The following is an 18,224-nucleotide window of genomic DNA, read 5'->3' as shown; positions in this document are numbered from 1 at the left end:
ACTTCCACCACCTGTTCTCCCAGTGACCTGCAGCTCCTCTTTTTTACCTATGGACGTGCGTGCATTAGGATCTGCAGGAGGGGGAACTGTTTCTGTCCTAAAACTTAGCACTACACGAACTGTGTGTCCAGCAACTAGGGTGAAATGCAGCGACCTGGCTGAAGGCTGCCCAGCAGCAGCAGCTGGAGCCAGCGGGCGGGCGGTGACCCTGGAATGCCCGTGCCCTGGCTGCTTTCTGGTGGGATGAAGCCCAGTTGTTGGTTCCTCTAGTTTAGAGTCACAGACCAACTGCTTATCTTTATCCCTCCGAGTTAGCACCTGTTTTTGTGAATTAACTCCTTGTGTGTGGCAGTAATAGGAACATCTAGTGCCCTCAGTGCCAACTCAGACCCACCGATGAAGAGATGGCCACCTCAGGGATCTGCCCACCGCCGCCCAGGTGGACCAGCCCAGGTCTGAATGGCCCCTCCTCTAGGATTGGCAGATCTGTTCTCTCCATGTTTTGTTTCCTTTTCTGTTTTGAACTGGCCTACCTAACCTAACGGCCACTTTCTTCATTAATGGGGAACAAAGGCACGTGAACTCAGATCAATTGTCTAAGGATTTCCACTTTAATCCAGGGTTATTCAGGGGTGAAATGCCCTCTAAGTATTTTGAAAAGTGCCTGACATATGGATGGGGCTCAGGGAATGTTTTCTTTCTGGCAAGGAACAGTGCTCCGTAATAACTGGGAAGCGAAAGTTGGCTATCCTGGTGTCTGAAAAGCGGGGTCCTTACGCTGGCTGCTTGGGACTGCATCCACAGGGAGAGGTTGTGAGGGTGGGTCACGGTATTCTGGAAGGCAGAAACTGACAGGAGCAGCCTGGGAGACAGGATGCCTCCAGGAGCCCCAGACTTTGAGGATCAATGTCAGGAAGCTGATGACCTTTCTGGTGAACAATGGGCCACATGTTGAGAAATAGTTTGTGCTGGCTGCTGGCAGAGGGAATCCTGCAGGTACACACACGTGGGACGTTCAGGCGTCTCTCATGCTGTCCTCAGGACCACCAATAACAGTCAGATGAGAGGAGACCCCTGTGGCTGTGGCCAGGGGCTTCATGCCTGCATGCTTGGGAGCTGCTCAGGTGTGGCTCACTCTTGGTGGATTTGGGGAGGAGGTGCCCTTTGGTAAACATACAGCAGGAGGGTCCCAGGTTCTGCCCAGGGTCAGCTTTGTAGGATGGTCTGGGAGCCTTCAGCCCAGGGCATCCGTGCTTTGTGGTGCTTGAAGAGCTGTGCAGGCTCCTTTTAGAAATACAAAATTAGGGGTGCATCTTGCAAGTGAGGGCTGAGAAGAGGAGGCTGGGCTTCTGCTGTGAAGGGGACCAGTCTGCTCAGTGGCTACAGGTTACAGCTGATCTCATTATTCCCAGGAGCCATGTGCTATAAAGTTACCTGCACACAGGCTGAGAGCAGAATCACTGCTTCTGGAAACAAAGGGCCAAGCTCCTGCTAGCCTCTGGTCCCATTTTTGTCAATCGATCAATAAAAAACCCTGTTAATATGGTTTGGCTGTGTCCCCACCCAAATCTCATCTTGAATTATAGTTCCCATAACCTCCACATGTCATGGGAGGGACCTGGTGGGAGGTAATTGAATCATGGGGGTGGTTACCTCCATGCTGTTCCTGATACTGAGTTCTCATGAGATCTGGAGGTTTTATTAGGGCTTTTCCCACTCGCTCTGCACTTCTCTCTCCTGCTGCCATGTGAAGAAGAACATGTTCGCTTCCCTTTGCGCCATGATTGTAGGTTTCCTGAGACCTCCCCAGCCATGTGGAGCTGTGAGTTGATTAATCCTCTTTCCTTTATAAATTACCCAGTCTCAGGTATTTCTTCATAGCAGTATGAGAGTGCACTAATACACCTGTTTTATATGTGCTCCCATTTAAAGACAACTTATTTAATAGATACTGGGGATTCCTTAACATAGAACTCCCAGCCAACAGTCACAACCATGACTCCTGTTTGAAGGGAGCTTGGCTAACATGCGTGTTTTCTCTGTGAGGCACATCATAGCCCCCTGCACTGAGGAACACCAGACACTTCAGCTGCTCTGTGAATGCACAGGAGTAACTACAAAAGCATTGAGATCATTGCTTGTGTCTACAAATTAATTTCAGCAGGGAGGTGAACTCGCAAATAGAGTCCCCAGATCATGAGGGTGGACTGTGGATGTTTCTAAGGGCTTAAGTGGCTCTCCTCTCTCCTGCTCCTCCAGAGGCCCCCAGTTTTCCTCTGCAGAACTCTCTACACACCTGTGCTGGTTGGTGACAAGAGAGACCCTCAGAACAAAATAGATTTGCAGGTGGAATCAAGAAAATCAGGCACCAGACATGCTGAGAGTGAGGGCGACAGGGGAGGGGGTGCCATCCTTGTTATCTGTAGCCTGGGGTGGCCCCAAAGCGGCTCCTGGGGGGAGAAACCCCAGATGAGGGCCTGAGGGACAGAGGCAGAAATGTGGGCACACTGGGGTTCCAGGGAGCAAACTGTCCAGTGCTAGAGAGACCCTCAGGACTTGGGCTCATGATTCCGGTGAGTAGTGAAGTCGGTGAAGGTGGGAGACTGTTTTGAGAAAGACTGCTTTTTTTCTCAAGTTGCTTAGCTTTATAGATGAGAGGGCCAGAATTATCTCTGCCCCCGCTTTCTAAGAAAAGTGAGCTGTAACTGTCAAAGGACACAGAGCTGGCATGGCTGTGCCCGCTGGGCCTTCCTGACCATGGGTGCCACGAGGGCTGGAGGGGTGCTCACCGTTGCTGGCCCGCTGTTTGATGGTCAGCATCTGCTCTCCAGAAAGCTTTGCCTTCTTCATCGCTGACGTGGCTCTCGGGCATCCTGACAAGCTGTGGACAAGACACAGGACGGCCATTAGTCAACTGTCTGATGTCCCAGCCCTGCAGGAAAGTGGTGGTAAGCAAGGTGTAGAACAGCATTATTTTATTAGGTTGGTTGCCAGCAAAACGCTGTCTGAAAATGAGAAAAAGCAAAAAGACCAATGCATATAGTATGACAGTTATGCACACATGGGGTGCATGTGTGTGTGTATGCATCATGTGTGTGTCTGTGTACTCATGCATGTGGTAAGCACTGATCATGGGCGCTCGGCTGGGGCTGCCTCTCGGGGGGGGGTCTTGGGAGTTTGGGCTCTGAGAGGAGAGGAAATCTGCCCTTCATTGTGTAACTTTCAGAGCTTTTTGGAACTTTTGTAGAGTGATAATATTGCTTAAAAATCTTTATTATGGGAAGCATCAAGCTTATAGAAAGGTTGGGTTTAAAAGTTAATTTCAAATATACAAAAGTAGAGAGAGCAGAATAATGAACTCACCCCAAATTCAGCTGTTATCTCTCAAGGCTAGTCACCTGTGCCCCTCCTGCTTCCCCAATCTCAAAGGTGAAAACATAACTGCAATCTCCTTATCTCACTCACAATTTTTAGCCAGTTTTCTAATATCAGCAGCTATTCAGTCTGTTTTCAAACTTCCCAGGTGTCTCTTCACTTTTCTCAGCCACTGGTTTGTCGACGTCAGGATGCATCTCAGCTCTTCACAGTGTATGTGGCAGATGTGGCCAGCAGCCTCCGGGGCAGGAAGGCACCTCTGCCTCCTTTTCTGTCCTGTTGGGTGTTTGCTGAAGATGGTGTGTCCTGTGTGTGGAGTGCCTCTTCCATGCAGTCCCGTGCCTCGGCTTCCTCACAACTCCTCACTCTCCGAGGGGCCATCCCTCCCTCCCAGGGGCTCCTGGACATGCTGGTCAACTGGAGTCCTCACTGTGCTAAAGGCCAGGGGCCATCTGGCACTTAACTATGGGTGAGATGAAAAACTTCTGTATATAATGCTTTTTTTTTTTTTTGAGACAGAGTCTTGCTCTGTCACCCAGGCTGGAGTGCAGTGGTGCGATGTCAGCTCACTGCAGCCTCCGCCTCCTGGGTTCCAGTGATTCTCCTGCCTCAGCCTCCCGATTACAGAATTACAGCCTCTGGGATTACAGGTGTGTGCCACCACGCCTGGCTAATTTTTGTATTTTTAGTAGAGACAGGGTTTCACCATATTGGCCAGGCTGGTCTTCAACTCCTGACCTCAGGTGATCTGCCCGCCTCGGCCTCCCAAAGTGCTAGGATTACAGGCATGAGCCACCACAACCCGCCTATAATGTTTTATATATGTATATGACATACATGTTTATTCTCTCTATACATAATATTGTATTTCACCTGTATATTAAGTGTTAGATGGACTGTGTCCGTAAGTGGTGTGATGATGTGTTAAGGATATATCTAGAAACACTCTTTACTACTGCAGGCAGATTACATAATTATTAGAAATATCTTTTTAATATCTGCATTAATATAATTAAGCTTTCCAAATATTATTTTTGTAATACATTTTCTTTTAAATTTTTTTTAAGAAAACAGGAAAATTCATAGCAGAAGAACTTGATCATAATACATTTTCAACTGGGGATATTAGAGGTTGTTTTTGGGGAAATCCTACCTTTGTATAAAAATATTTTCAGTATTCTTCATCCACACCACAGGTCTAAGTTGTTATTTTTTTGATGTGATGTTTGCATCTCATAATAGAATATTCATAAAATTTGAAATAATCATTGCTGTTGCCTGACTGTGTCCCCTGAAAACTCGTGCACTGAAATCCTGACCCCCACCGGGATGGTGTTAGGAGGAGGGGCGTATGGGAAGTGAGGAGGCCTTGTGATGGGATCCATGCCCTTATAACAGGGACCCAGACAGCTCCTTCACCCCTTCTCCCATGTGAGGTCAGAGTGAGAAGGCGCCGTCCACCAACCAGAGAGCAGCCCTCGCCAGACGCCGAATCTGCTGGCGCCTTGGTCTCGGACTTCCAGTCTCCAGAACTTGGAGGAATAAATTTCTGGTTTCTACGCTGCCCAAGGTGTGGTATTTGTTTTTGCAGCCCTGGAATGTCTAAGACAATCACCAGTATTTGTTTTTCATACCAGAACTCTGTGGCTGTGAACTGCTGTGTTTGCTGATGATGTTCCTAGGTTCAGTGGGAGAAGGAGCAGCGGGGACTTTAACCCTGGCGTCATCAGCTCCAGCATCATCAGCTCCGGCGTCATCAGCTCTGGCGTCTTCAGCTCCAGCATCATAAGCTCCCACGTCCTATACCATCCCAGGGCAAGCCGCACGGGAAGCCCCAGGAGCAGAGAGGCCTCTGGGAACTGGGTGGCGTGACGGGGTGGGCACAGTGGGCGCCCTGCCTTCTCCTGCTCGCCCTGACTGCATCCTCAGGAATCCGGACAGACCCTGAGGGGGTCCTGGCTCGTGGTTCCCTTTGCTGTTTTTTTGTTCATTTATTCGTTACTAGACATTGGCACTGCTGCTTTTGATGGATCCTCTCACCCTGCCTGCTGCTGTTTACACCGGAAATCCCTGTGCCCCTCAAGCTCTCTTTAGTGTGGGGCGTGAACGAACCCCTCGCGTTCCGGAGGGAACAGGCTCCTCTTCATTCCTCCCTGATGGGGCCTGGGCAACAACCTGGCAGTCATCCACACTCCAGGGCACCTTCCTGGGTCTTCTCCTGCCTCCCCATCAGATCCCAGCAGGACACCCTGCAAATCCGGCTGGGGTGGGGGCTGACACTTCTGCTTCCCTAGCTTATCCGTAAATCTGCTTCTGATGGCGAGCTGGATATTTTCATTTGTAAAATAAGAAGTTATCAAAAGATCTGTTAAGGCTTTCCTAAAATAGGATGCTTGGATTTTAACGCCACTTTTCCCCTTCCTGCCACTGGACACACTGCAGCTGTCACACACATCTTCCTGCAGGTGTGCCTGCGCTTTGACCCCCGTATCCAGGTAGACTCTGCAGTCAGGTGATTACATCTGGCAAGTCCTTCGTGAGACCAGGAGGCCCATTGGATCTCACACCGCACCCCCTGATGCTCTAACGCACATAAGACATGGAACTGGCTAGGAAAGACTTAGGCAGTCCTGTTTGCTCACTTGTGAAATGAGAATAAAATATTGAATTGACTGTGTTTGTGAAGTTTAATGAAAAGAATGTGTATTCTTGAGGGCAAGGATTAAAATGCACTTTTTTGTTCACTGCTTTGTATCCCCATGATGGGAGAATGCTGGAGATAGAATGGGTGCCCAGTGACGATTTCTGAAAGCATAAAATGTCTGAATGCATTTTGTAATGGCTCAGTGAGTGGAGGCCCAGGGTGAGTGTGAGTGCACCCAGGCTCTGGAAGGTACAGACTGAGCCCTCAAAGAGGCCTGCGGCAGGATTTTGCAGGACTTCCAGTTAAGAGAAGACTCTTAGCCGGGCGCGGTGGCTCATGCCTGTAATCCTAGCACTTTGGGAGGCTGAGGCGGGCAGATCACAAGGTCAGGAGATCCAGACCAGCCTGGCCAACATGGTGAAACCCTGTCTCTACTAAAAATACAAAAATTAGCTGGGCGTGGTGGCAGGTGCCTATAATCTCAGCTACTCGGGAAGCTGAGGCAGGAGAATCTCTTGAACCTGGGAGGCAGAGGTTGCAGTGAGCCGAGATTGAACCGTTGCACTCCAGCCTGGGTGACAGAGCAGGACTCCATCTCAAAAAAAAACAAAAAAAAAACAAAAAAAAAACTTGAGTGCAGCTGCCGCCCTGGGCTAAGATGAGAGGAGTGCTGGGGTGAGGGACTCCTGCAGAGGTCCTAAGACTGTGACTGTAGGACGAGGGTGACACCTAGTCGGTCCACGGTGGGTGTGGCCCAGCCCGGCTCAGTGTGATCCTCACAAATGCAGGGGAGCAGCTCCCGTCTTCCGCCCTCTGAACCTCTCTGGCCTTCCGCCGTCTGAACCCCCCCCCGGCCCTTTCGACTTTCCCTGTGTTTGCGAATGGCATTGAGGGGCCAGGAGCTGCAGCTGGGGAGAGAGGGAGGGCCACTAAGGCCCGCCTCCTCCTCCTTGCCATCCTCCTACTGAGCAGCCTCTGCTGTTTGCGCCTGAAACCCCTCCCTTCTCTTCATCACTTCAGTCCAGGTCTGTGCTTCTCCCTCAGCGAGGCCCCCGGGCCTCAGCCTGGGTCCCATCCGTTCCATCCTACAGCTGAGAAATGGCCCCAGGGGCTCAGCTGTGATTGCCCCCACTCCCCCAGGAGAGCTTCCAGCAGCTTCTCTGAGAGCAGCTGCCAATGCTGGAATATTTCCTAGAGCAGGGGTCCCCAAACCCCCGGCCGTGGCCTGTTAGGAACGGGCCGTACAGGCGGAGGTGAGCAGTGGGCGAGAGAGCGTTCTCACCTGAGCTCCGCCTCCCGTCACGTCAGCGGCGGGATTCGAGGTGAGCAGTGGGCGAGAGAGCGTTCTCACCTGAGCTCCGCCTCCCGTCACGTCAGCGGCGGGATTCGAGGTGAGCAGTGGGCGAGCGAGCGTTCTCCCCTAAGCTCCGCCTCCCGTCACGTCAGCGGCGGGATTCGAGGTGAGCAGTGGGCGAGCGAGCGTTCTCCCCTAAGCTCCGCCTCCCGTCACGTCAGCGGCGGGATTCGAGGTGAGCAGTGGGCGAGAGAGCGTTCTCACCTGAGCTCCGCCTCCCGTCACGTCAGCGGCGGGATTCGAGGTGAGCAGTGGGCGAGCGAGCGTTCTCCCCTAAGCTCCGCCTCCCGTCACGTCAGCGGCGGGATTAGATTCTCACAGGAGCGCAAACGCTATTGAGAACTGCGCCTGCGAGGGGGTCTAAGCTGCGGGCTCCGCAGGAGAAGCTAATCCTGGTGATCCCAGGTGGAACAGTTTCATCCAGAAACCATCCCACCCTTTTTCTGTGGAAAAATTAGCTTCCATGAAACCGGTCCCTTGTGCCGAAAGGTTGGGGACCGCTGCCCTAGAGGGCCTTTGCGACGGGCTCTTCTCACACGTGCTGCCTCCCACTGTCCACTCACGAATTCCCCAGGCCGGCGATCTTCTCTGCCGCTAGGTGAACGCCCCTGGCGCTCCCACTTGAGTTTGCTGTCCCGCCCTGTCCCCATCCAACTGACCTCCTAACTCTTTACTGTTTTGTCCACAAAGCAGGGCCCGGCCTGCACCAGGAGGCCCTCCCGGCCCAGGCTCTGGCCCACCACAGCGCTGCCTTCCTCGAATCCCCTGCGCCCTGGAGCGCAGCCTCCCGGGACGTGGACATGGGCGGTTCACATCCTTGGTTATCTTTTCCTCTCCTGCTGGTCTAAGGATGGTTCCTCGGAATGCCGACCACATTGCTACGTGTATCGTGGTGTCCAGGAGCCTTTGCAGATGGGACGTGTTTAGTAAAAATGCACAGCATAGAAAATGGAAACAGACTGACATCATGTCAGTGATTTTTCCTTTAGGATTCGGCTTTTGCAGAAGCTGCCCCCAGCCTCCACCTCACTGGGGGTGCGAAGCTCCCCAGCCTCTTTCTCTTTTATGGGTCTTGCCGCTGAATTTTTAAAGATCTGCTCAGTTCAGTTCTTTAGGGCAGATCTCACTTTCTTTTTCCCACAGTGGACTAAATGCTTGCAGAATTGTAGGTGCAGGCCTGGCGGAGAGCATTCACCCATGAACGAACAGCTCCTTAGTGGTGGAGTGGAGAGTGGAACCTCATTTCCCTGGCTCTGCTCCAGCCTTGCTTCTTGGGGATTCTTGTTACCTACAACCTAGGAGCTCCAGGGAGAAGTGAAGTACGGGCTTGGAAGTCAGACTTTCTCTGCTAAGTCCTGCTTCTGCTGCTGACTTATTCTAGTGACCTCTCTAAGCTCGGGTGTTTCATTTGTAAAATGGGAATTTAAAAGCAAACAAAATTCCCTACCTCATGGGGATATTTTGAAGGTTGAATATAGAGAAAGGATATTAAACAAGAACCATGAAAGGCAGATGTCAGGATAGCCAGGCCTGGGAGAACAGGTGAGGTTCCGTCCTGTGGAATCAGCTCAGTGAGCTCCGGCCGCCACAGGCCTGGCTCTCTGGGTAACATGGTTGAGAGCCCGAGGTGAGGCCCCTCTGCGGCTGGGCTTGGTGACGCAGCTCCCAGAGCCTGGCTGTGTTGGTGCAGACGTCTCTGCCACCTTCGCTGAGCAGCATCAACAGGCCCCTTCCCCATCCTCTTTGTCGCTGGGGTCCCTCCCTGCTCCCACTCGTCATGAGGGGGTGCATTTGCTTCTTCAGCGGCTCTTGCCTCATGACGCTGTCAGCTCCACCCCAGCAGGGCCATCCCCGTGTCCTTTCCACCCTCTCCACTCAGAATCACGGTTCGTGCCTGGGATACCACGGGCCCTGGAAGGATGTCTGTTGCGTGAATAAAATAGGAAGGACAGTGTCCTGCCTCTCAGTTGTCAGGAAGCAGGAGGGGCCGAGAGGCCAAGCTGCTTTCCAGCTCTGATTCTGAGAAGGGAAGAGTGTGGGGGAACACCCCCCTGAGTACACCTCCATGGAATCCTAACAGCCACCCCTTCTCCATGCCCTGCCCCTGGAACTCCCGGCCTCTCCACACCAGACAGTCAGCCAGGCCAGTGTCCCAGGGCTGCCTGGCCCATCTCTCCTTTGTCCTGTATTTTATCTTTTCTAGTTTAGAATTATTTTTTGTCTCTTCTTAGCCATAGATGGCTTTTCCTGCATTCAAACCCTTAGACTGGGGAGTGGCTCCAGGCATCCAGATGCGAGGCACACAGCACCGCCCCGAGAAACTGCATGGCTCCGTGTGCATCAGCACGCTTCATCACCAATGGAACGCCCCATGGCACAGTTACCTTTTTTTTTCTTGTAAAAATATTTTAATAGAAACTAGGTCTCACCATGTTGCCCAGGCTGGTCTCGAACTCCTGATCTCAAGTGACCCTCCTGCCTCAGCCTCCCAAAGTGCTAGGATTACAGGTATGAACCACCACATTCAGCCTTTTTGTTGTTGTTGTTAAGAAATAAAACAGAAATTTTGATGGCTTAAAGTCCCATGTTAAAAATTTTGTATTATCCATTACTAACACATCACACAAGCACTTTCCAGCTCAGGTAGTGTTTGGGGACCCAAGGCAAGCGATCATTCTGAGCTACGCTGTATGGATTAGCAAATGAAGCAGAAGCACTTGGGGAAACTGGACAGGCCCCGCGGACAGCAGTTGTGTGGTGCCTGGCAATTCCTGGCTCAGGAGCAGAGCTCCCCGCTGGGTTCCCAGAAGCTTTGGGCCCTGGTGGGCACCCCCAGAGGAGAGAGGGAGGAGCCGCTCAAGCCCCCAGCGCCACTCACGATGCTTCCTCCCTCCTGTTTTAGATCCAGCAGAGAAATCAGCCTAACAGGGAGGAGGTGCTGCGTGAGGAGCCAAGGACATTCCCAGCAAATACTTTCACAGCTTAAAAGCCGCAGCCAAAAGCAGCTGCTGAGGCTACGCCAAGACGAAGGCGCATAAAATGAGGATGGACACGGTGCACGTTGGCTGCTTTGACTTGACTTCGGGGAAACCCCGTCACCCATGTTCTCTCGCTTCAGGCGCTTCTTTCAAGGCCACTGAGTGAGCACAGAGTGACAGCTGTGGCCCCCCAGGGGGTGGCCCTGTCCCGTTCCTATGCCCCAGTGTATGTACAGGGCCTCACTGCCCGGCTGGGGGCCTGGGGCCTGCATTGTAGGGTGAGAAGTAGACCAGAGGACCCCGGGGTCCTGCCAGTTGGTTCCGTCCCAGGGTGGACCCCTGTTGTTGGCAGCACCCAGGGATCCCTGCAGACGCCGTGCTCCAGAGGGGCTGCACACGGCCACCTTGTCCTCAGCTCCCCATGGGGGCCTCAGCTCCTGAAATCATGCAGTGTGGTCAGAAGGTGGCTCCTGCTGGGAGGTGGGCACTGGGGTACTTGTCCACTCTCATGTCAAAAAGGCCCATTTTCTCATGACTTGATTACAAAGTTCCTTATTAAGTGTATTTAAATAGTCATATCTATTAGGGATCTCCCCATCCTGGCTTCTCCTACCTTGAAAATAAAGGAACAGAACTAAGTTATGTGCGGTTAATTAAGTGCATGGGAGAGAACCACCCAGAGGACTGACGGCTCCAGGAAGCAGAGGCCACCGGTGCAGGAAGGCAAGTCCCCCATGGGTGGGGGGATAGGGGCGCCACACGGCCGGAAACTGCAGAGTCCACATTCCTGGACCCACACTGCAGTTCAGCACCGGCTTTGCCCACAGTCTCACGCTGCTTCTCTTCACTCTCAGTTAATAAAACTGCCTGCTGGGAATGACAAATAATGGTGTTATTTAAGGAGCAGGAGCCTTCAGCAAGAGTTTGGGAAACTAAATTAGGAAACAAAGACGGGCCTGAAGAATGATGCATTCTGTCCAAACGCGGCTGTGTCGGTGCTGCCAATTCCAATCCAGTGACTGCACTGCCAGCTCAGGTCCAATTTGGAAGAGAACCCTGTGAGCAGGCCCAGCGAGGCCCTGGGGGGTGGTGGCGGCCCTGGTGCGGGGACAATGCCATCTAGCGGTGGCCTGGGGGCGGTGCTGGTCCAGGGCTCTTAGCGGAAAGTCCACGCACCTGGCTCAGCCAGGGAGGTCAGCCCACGGCTGGTCTCGGGTGGTAAACTATAAAGAGGGTGCTTACTATTTTATTCACACATTAGTTCTGAACATGAGACCCAGCAGCCTGTTACTGAAACACTTCTCCAATTAAAGTCAAGTGCTGCTGAGCGTAGGTTTGGAAGTCACCAAGTTTCAGTGCGGGGAAGTTCCGGGCAGCAAGTAGTTAAGTGGCTGCTCCGCCCGCTTGCCCCAGGCCCCAGACTTCTGGCACCAGGCGTCAGCACCAGGGATTCTGGATGAAGGTTCCAGGGAAAGCTTTAGAAGGGCTTCAAACCGAGCTGGGGGGAGGCCCTGACATTTTTATCAGGACATCAGCCTAGAAGGGACTTTTTCTGGAGAACATTACAGTTGGAAATAACTAAATAAGTGAAACTTTCGAAGGGGGATATGGTTAACAAGACACAGAGATTGGGAAGAAAAATAAGTAATTTGAGAGGAGGTGGGAGTGTGTGTGGAAGCTGTGTTGCACCTGGAAGGTGCTAGGATGAGGAGAACTCAGGACAAAGAGCTCCGGGTGGGAAGAACCCAGCCAGGTGCTGTCTGCGATTCAGTATCCTCTGAAAATCAGCTCCACACAGCCAGGGACAAACAGTTTCCTTCACAGTGAGTTTCACTCTAATAACATTTTATTTATTTTACTATTCCCTATTCCACTGCTACTATTTTAATACTCTAACTATATAATTTATATGAGGCACAATACACTCCAGGGGTATACTGTTACTGTATATTTTAATCCTATTCTTGTCATTGATTGACTCATGATGACTGAGAGCATCTCCTCAATGAGCAAACGTGGATTTGGTACAGCAGCCACAGCCTGTCCTGCATTTGCCCCGGTCCCCACTAGAGCAGCTCTTCTGTGGTTCTCTTCCTGGACTCTGGCCCCAGCATATGTGAGGAAGGGCAGGAGGGTGTTCTTGGAGCCACGTGACATTTCTGCCTCTGACTGTGTATCAGATCTGCTTCCATCTCAGTGGGAAGCAATGGCATCGTGGTCCCTTCTCAAGCCAAGATCCAGAATTTGGAGGTTTTTCCCCTAAAAATATTCTGTGCCAAACAGGGTGCTCTCAAACCATGGAGAGAGGGAAGCGTTTCTAGAACAGTGACCTCTGTGCCAGGTGGACGACTCGGCCACAGCCGCACAGGCAGGTGGTGCAGGAAGTGCAGCCGTGGGTGGCTGTGTGACCACCCAGATGGCTCCCAGCTCCCAGCTCCCAGCCCAGGTCCCTCCCACTGGGGAGCATGTCCACCTGCCTCAGGAAACAAAGGTCCCTCTCAAAGCATGAGGGATGGCAGCTACCCACACAGCTCATTCCTGCAGCCCCGGGAGTCCACCTGCCTCCTGCCCAAGGGATACATTCTGAAGCCACTGCTATTCAGCAGTGACAATCAAAACACTGTTAGGAGAAGGAGGCCTGAGAAGAGACGTTCTGAAGAGCCACTTCCATAGGTCGTCAAACTTCCTATCTCTATTCACTCGTCAAACTTCCTATCTCTATTCACTCGTCAGCAACACTTACCTCCTGTCCTCAAGCACAGTCCTAACAGGAGGGTGATGACAATGCTAACAGCAGTGGTGAGCTGCTGTAAATGCTTTACTTATCACATGCTGGCATGCTCTTCAGACTTGGCCCACTGCTCAAACAATCTATGACCATCCCATTTTACAGAGGAGAGAACTGAGACGCAGAATAGCTAACTTGCCCCAGACCACACAGTCAGAAAAGGCAGGGCTGAGTTTACACCCAGGCCATCCAGCACCAGCCTCACTCTCCACTCCTCCTCCTGCGGCCTCTCTCTATGCACCTGTGAGTGACAGATGCTACACTCGGGCCCTGCCAGTGCAGTTTGGGCAGAGGTCCCTGTGAATACACATGCCCTACAGGGATGCGCATGATCTGATGATGTGATGCTCTGCACCATTACAGAGGGAGGTGGAATCTGCATGGGTGATTAAAGACAGACATTTGTTTGAAGGGGACAAGGAGCAGTGGAAGGGCCAAAGAAGCCCGAGCAGCACATCTTCAGCTTTGAATTTAGGTCTGGGTGCAACCAAGGGGCAGAGAGGCAGGGAGCTGGAGGGATGGGTAAGAGCTTATTAGGGAAGATCTCAAGTGCCTTACGGAGGAGAATGGATTTAGCTTCTAGGCAATGACAAAGGATTGGAAGCATGTAATCCTGGCAACCACACAGTAGAGTCTGCTTGGTAGAGAGCTCACTGGCAGCAGCATGGAGGATGCTTGCAGAGGGCAGAGGGCAGAGGGCAGTGGGGGGCCAGCGAGGAAGCTGGCAGAGGGGCCTGGGGGAGGAATGAGGGAGTACAGCCTGAGGCAGCAATGGGTACAGAAGAGAGCACCCACTCAAGAGGAGTAAGAAGGGCTGGGGCTTGGTCACCCATTGGATGGGGCTTGCTGCTTTTGCATTCCAAATTGATAGTTTGGTTGAGTATAGAATACTGAGTGTGCAATCATTTTCCTAAGAGTTTTGAAGGCATTGTTCTATTTGATTCTTGTTTCCAGCATTGCTGTTGAGTACATCTCTTAGCTTCCTTTTCTTTTGTCTCTCACTTTGTCTCTGTTTGTCTCTCTCTCTCTCTGTATCCCCACTCCAGGTTCTCAAAATTTCATGATGATGAACCTCTGTGTGGTTGGCTATGACAGTTTTATATGTCAACATGGAGAGGACACAGCATCCAGTTGTTTAATCAAATACTTATCTACGTGTTGCTGCGAAGGTATTTTGTAGAGTGACTAACATCTACCATCAGTTGGCTTTTTGTTGTTGTTGTTGTTGAGACAGGGTTTTGCTGTTGTGACCTAGGCTGGAGTTCAGTGGCATGATCATACTCACTGCAGCCTCCAACTCTTGGGCTCAAGCAATTCTCACTCCTCAGCCTCCCAAATAGCTAGGACCACAGTCATGTACCACCATGCCTGGTTAATTTTTAAATTTTTTGTAGAGATGATGTCTTGCCATGTTGCCCAGGTTGGTCTTAAACTCTTGGGCTCAAGTGATCCTCCTGTGTCCTCCTCCCCAAATACTGGGATTACAGGTGTGAGCCACCACACTTGGCCTAGTTGACTTTAGGTAAGGAGATTATTCTCAATACTCTCAGTGGGCCGGACTTAAGCAGTCAAAAGACCTTAAGAACATAACTAAGGTTTCCCTGAGGAAGAAGAAATTCTCCCTGTGGAATGGAACTTCTCCTGACCAAGAGTTTCTAGGCTGCCTGTCTGCTCTACAGATTTTGGACTTGAGGAGCCAGCCCCAGATGGTGTCAGCCAGTTCCTTGTGATGAACCCATCCATATATAAATCCTACTGGTCCTGCTTCTCAGGTAGAGCCCTGGACGACACAGAACCATTTCATGATTGCGTGGCTACTCAACGAGGCCTTTATATCTGAAAACTCAAGATCTCTGCCATGGGGATTTTCCTTGTTTTCTTTCTTTGGGAATTTTCTTTCTTCCATTTTCTCTACTCTCTCTACTTCTTCAGAAACTCCTATTAGTTGATTATTAACTCTCCTGAATTCTTTCTCTATTTTTTTAACAAAATCTTTTATCTTCTTTTCTCATCTCTTTATAATTTATGGGACATTATCTCAATTTTACATTTTAACTTTCGAAGTAAACTTTTTATTTTTTAAAATAGATATTCGTGTTCTCTGAATGTTTCTTGGGTTATGAATGCAATATATTTTAATGTTCTTTCTGTTCTTTTTTGTCTGATGACAAATTATAGGTTTTTAAAAAGATTGCTCCTCTTTCCAGAAATGTTTCTGCTTCCTCTGAGCTTTTTTTGCACCCCTGGTAAGGCTGGTTTGTTTACTTGGTTTCCACCATGTTGTTTACTGCTTGTCTTCAGTGGCTGGAGTCCTTGGCTGTTCACTCATACTTCCCAGACACTGGTGCCTGGAGGCCCTTTATCTTGAATCTGTTGGTTCTAGAGAAGAGGCCCCTGCTCTGTCTGGAGTGGCAGGGAGTGGAGAAGGCAGAGGAGCAGGAGGAGCCGCTGGATTCCCGGAGCCACACGGGACTAAGGCCTTGGGGCCTGTCCATCTCACTTGATGTTCCCATCTTCAGTACAACGGCTGATCCTGTTTCCAGCTCTTCCTAGCACCGGCTCCAGAGCTTCTGTTCTAGCTTATCCTTCTGCCGGGGAGAAGGAGGCCTATGGCAGGGCATCCAGGAGTCGAACCCCTCTTAGTTCAACTAGTTCTCTGTTTTCTGACCAACTCTGAATCCCCACTCTAGGTCCCAGCCTCTTTTCTATGGAGGTTCTGCACGCTCTTCACTCTTCTTTTTCTGGGTTCTTTCTTCACTCTTTCTCTCCACCCCCATCCTCTCCCTCCCCTATCAGCTCCTCTGCAGGGAGCTGAGGCCTGAGCCACGTGTGCTTGGGCTGGGTGGCTCCCAGTGCTTTGTGGATGGGATGGTCTGCACTTCCCTTCCTTATTTAGTTATTTAGTTGCGTTATATTTGTGGGTTTATAAGAGGAGAGTGGGTCATTTTAGTAGTGTTTTAAGATTTAGTGGATATATATGTGATTTCAGTCTGTAGAGCTTGGCTAGGATTCCCAACAGAGAGGCCTAATAAACCCAGTATTAAGGAACACACGTGCACCTTTCTGCAAAGTGTCTGCCATCTTTGTGTGGGTTGGGTCTGTTTCCTGGAGAGCACAGGGTGTGTCCACTGTCAGCCCCTCTTCCCCAGGGATGCTCCTGCATGCTCAGCAGGCACCTGGCTGCCACAGGATGGCGAAGGCTGGCCCTGGGACCACGTGGGTCTGAGGGTGGAGGCAGAAGTGTGGCCTGCAGCCTGTGTCCTTTGAGAGGGTCCCCTTCCTTCCTCCAGGGACAGGATGGCTGTTGTGGCAGCAAACTCACCTTGAGGTGGTCTCCAAGTGTCAGGGGCTGAGGCGCAGGACCCAGACATCTGGACCCCTGGTAGTCAGAAGCCACCGCCTCACAGCAGCTGCTGTGTCCATGGTGAAACCCTCCTGTCCTGTGAAGGGTCCACTGCCTCACCGTGGCTGCTGTGTCCACAGCGAAACCCTCCTCTCCTGTGAAGGCCTCTTTCTCAGGAGCAGCTGCCTGCTGCTGAGGACTGAGTCTAATCCTAGCAGAAGAAGGGAAATGTTTGGTTTTGTTTCTCCTTTTGCTTGCCTCGCAGGATGCTCGGTTGTTAACGTTATCACTGCTGTGGCTTGGCTGTGTCTCCTGAAGGGATATGTTGATGGCCTGGCCCCCACACCTGTGAAAGGGACCTTATTGCACCTCTTTTTCTTTTTAACATGTGAACCATAACTCTTCTGCAAATGTGAGCTTTTGCCCTAAGCTCCTCAAATGGCATCGACATGTGGGAGGAAAAGATCCTCAATGAGGAGATACCTGTCCTACTGCACAGCGCTGTGGCAGCTTGGCCTCCCCAGGCAGACCCAGCAGGGGCGCCCAGCTGGTGGTGCTGGCTGTCATGGTCATGGTGGTTGTGGTGGTGAGGGCTGTTGCAGCTGTTGTTGTCAGAGCTGTAGCTGTGTAGCTGCTGTGGCTGTGGTTGTGATTACAGCCATTGTTGTCACAGATATAGCTGTGGCAGCTGTAGTTGTAGCCTTCTCTCCACTTGAGGCACTCAGGTCCACCCTATCTGGCTCAGGGCTTCGGCTCCGGGGTCCTGGAGGAGGGAGCAGGCAGTGGGCTGGAGTGGGTGTGGTTGACACTGGAGGGCAGCCTCTGAAAAGCCCCCGAGGAGGGAAGCGAAGGCTGCAGGGGGCGCTTGGGTCAGGCTCCTGGGAGGAGCAGCGACGAAGCTGGGTGCCTGCAGGAAGACCCTCAGCTGGCTGCATGTTCAGCCCTGCAGGTGGGTCAGGCTCCTGGCAGGAGCAGTGATGAGGCTGGGTCCCTGTAGGAAGATCTGTGGCTGGCAGCGTGTTCAGCCCTGCACTGCCAGTGGTGGCGGCCCTCATCTCGTGTGGTCAAATTTACATTTATATTTACTGAAATCAAACAATTTTAAACAGTCAGTTCTCTGTCACAGGGGCCAAACTTCAAGAGCTGAGTAGTCTCAGGTGTCCAGTGACCATCACGTGGCACAGTGTTGGCCTGGGCCTCGCCGTCCCTGGCACGACCCATGGGATGAGGCCACGCCTCCCCCCCAGCGGGGCCATCGGGCAGAGGTGATGTGGGATGCTCAGTGGCTTTTCAGGGAACATGCCAAGCCCTCTCCATGGCGGTTGGGGAATGTTTTTAGTTTGGATTCTAAACAGAGAGTGATTCTTGCTATAGAACAAATTTAAATAATAGCTAATAAAGCAGACTAGACTTACTAAACATATTCCTATGCTTAGGACCCTGCATTAAGCATTTTAGATACATGACCCCAACCAATTCTTCCAACAATCTGTAATGTAGATTCAATTTGGTATTTTCTCCACGTCTCTCTAGGGTTAGGTAATTTTGCGCCCAGCAGAGCAGGGCGGCGCTCTGTCCTCTGGGAAATACTGCCTTCCTGGAATGTTCCTTCCAACCCAGAGTGCTGAGAAGGCTGGCAGGATAGAGGCCAGAATGTGTCGGACGTCAGCGCCAGCCTGGACGGAGAGCTCGGATCCCAGAGAAGGCTGAGCACAGCGAGGAGAGGGGCGTGGGCCTCTGCA

General features: G+C 51.6%; 1 protein-coding gene across 13 annotated transcripts in view; it reads right to left on the bottom strand.

Moving 5' to 3' along the window:
- The window catches only part of MYT1L (myelin transcription factor 1 like), a 545,798-nt gene that overhangs the window by 18,539 nt on the left and 509,035 nt on the right, over positions 1-18,224 (bottom strand). For all 13 annotated transcript variants that reach the window (XM_054475542.2, XM_054475556.2, XM_063649009.1 and 10 more), the window contains one exon: positions 2,790-2,881. In XM_054475542.2, coding sequence (XP_054331517.1) covers positions 2,790-2,881 — 92 coding nt within the window. The remainder of the gene's footprint in view (positions 1-2,789; positions 2,882-18,224) is intronic.

The sequence above is a fragment of the Pongo pygmaeus genome, chromosome 12 (genome assembly GCF_028885625.2).
Source record: "Pongo pygmaeus isolate AG05252 chromosome 12, NHGRI_mPonPyg2-v2.0_pri, whole genome shotgun sequence".
In the NCBI taxonomy this organism is placed as follows: domain Eukaryota; kingdom Metazoa; phylum Chordata; class Mammalia; order Primates; family Hominidae; genus Pongo; species Pongo pygmaeus.
Note: the sequence above shows the minus strand (reverse complement) of the source record. Positions and strands in the feature narration are given on the sequence as shown.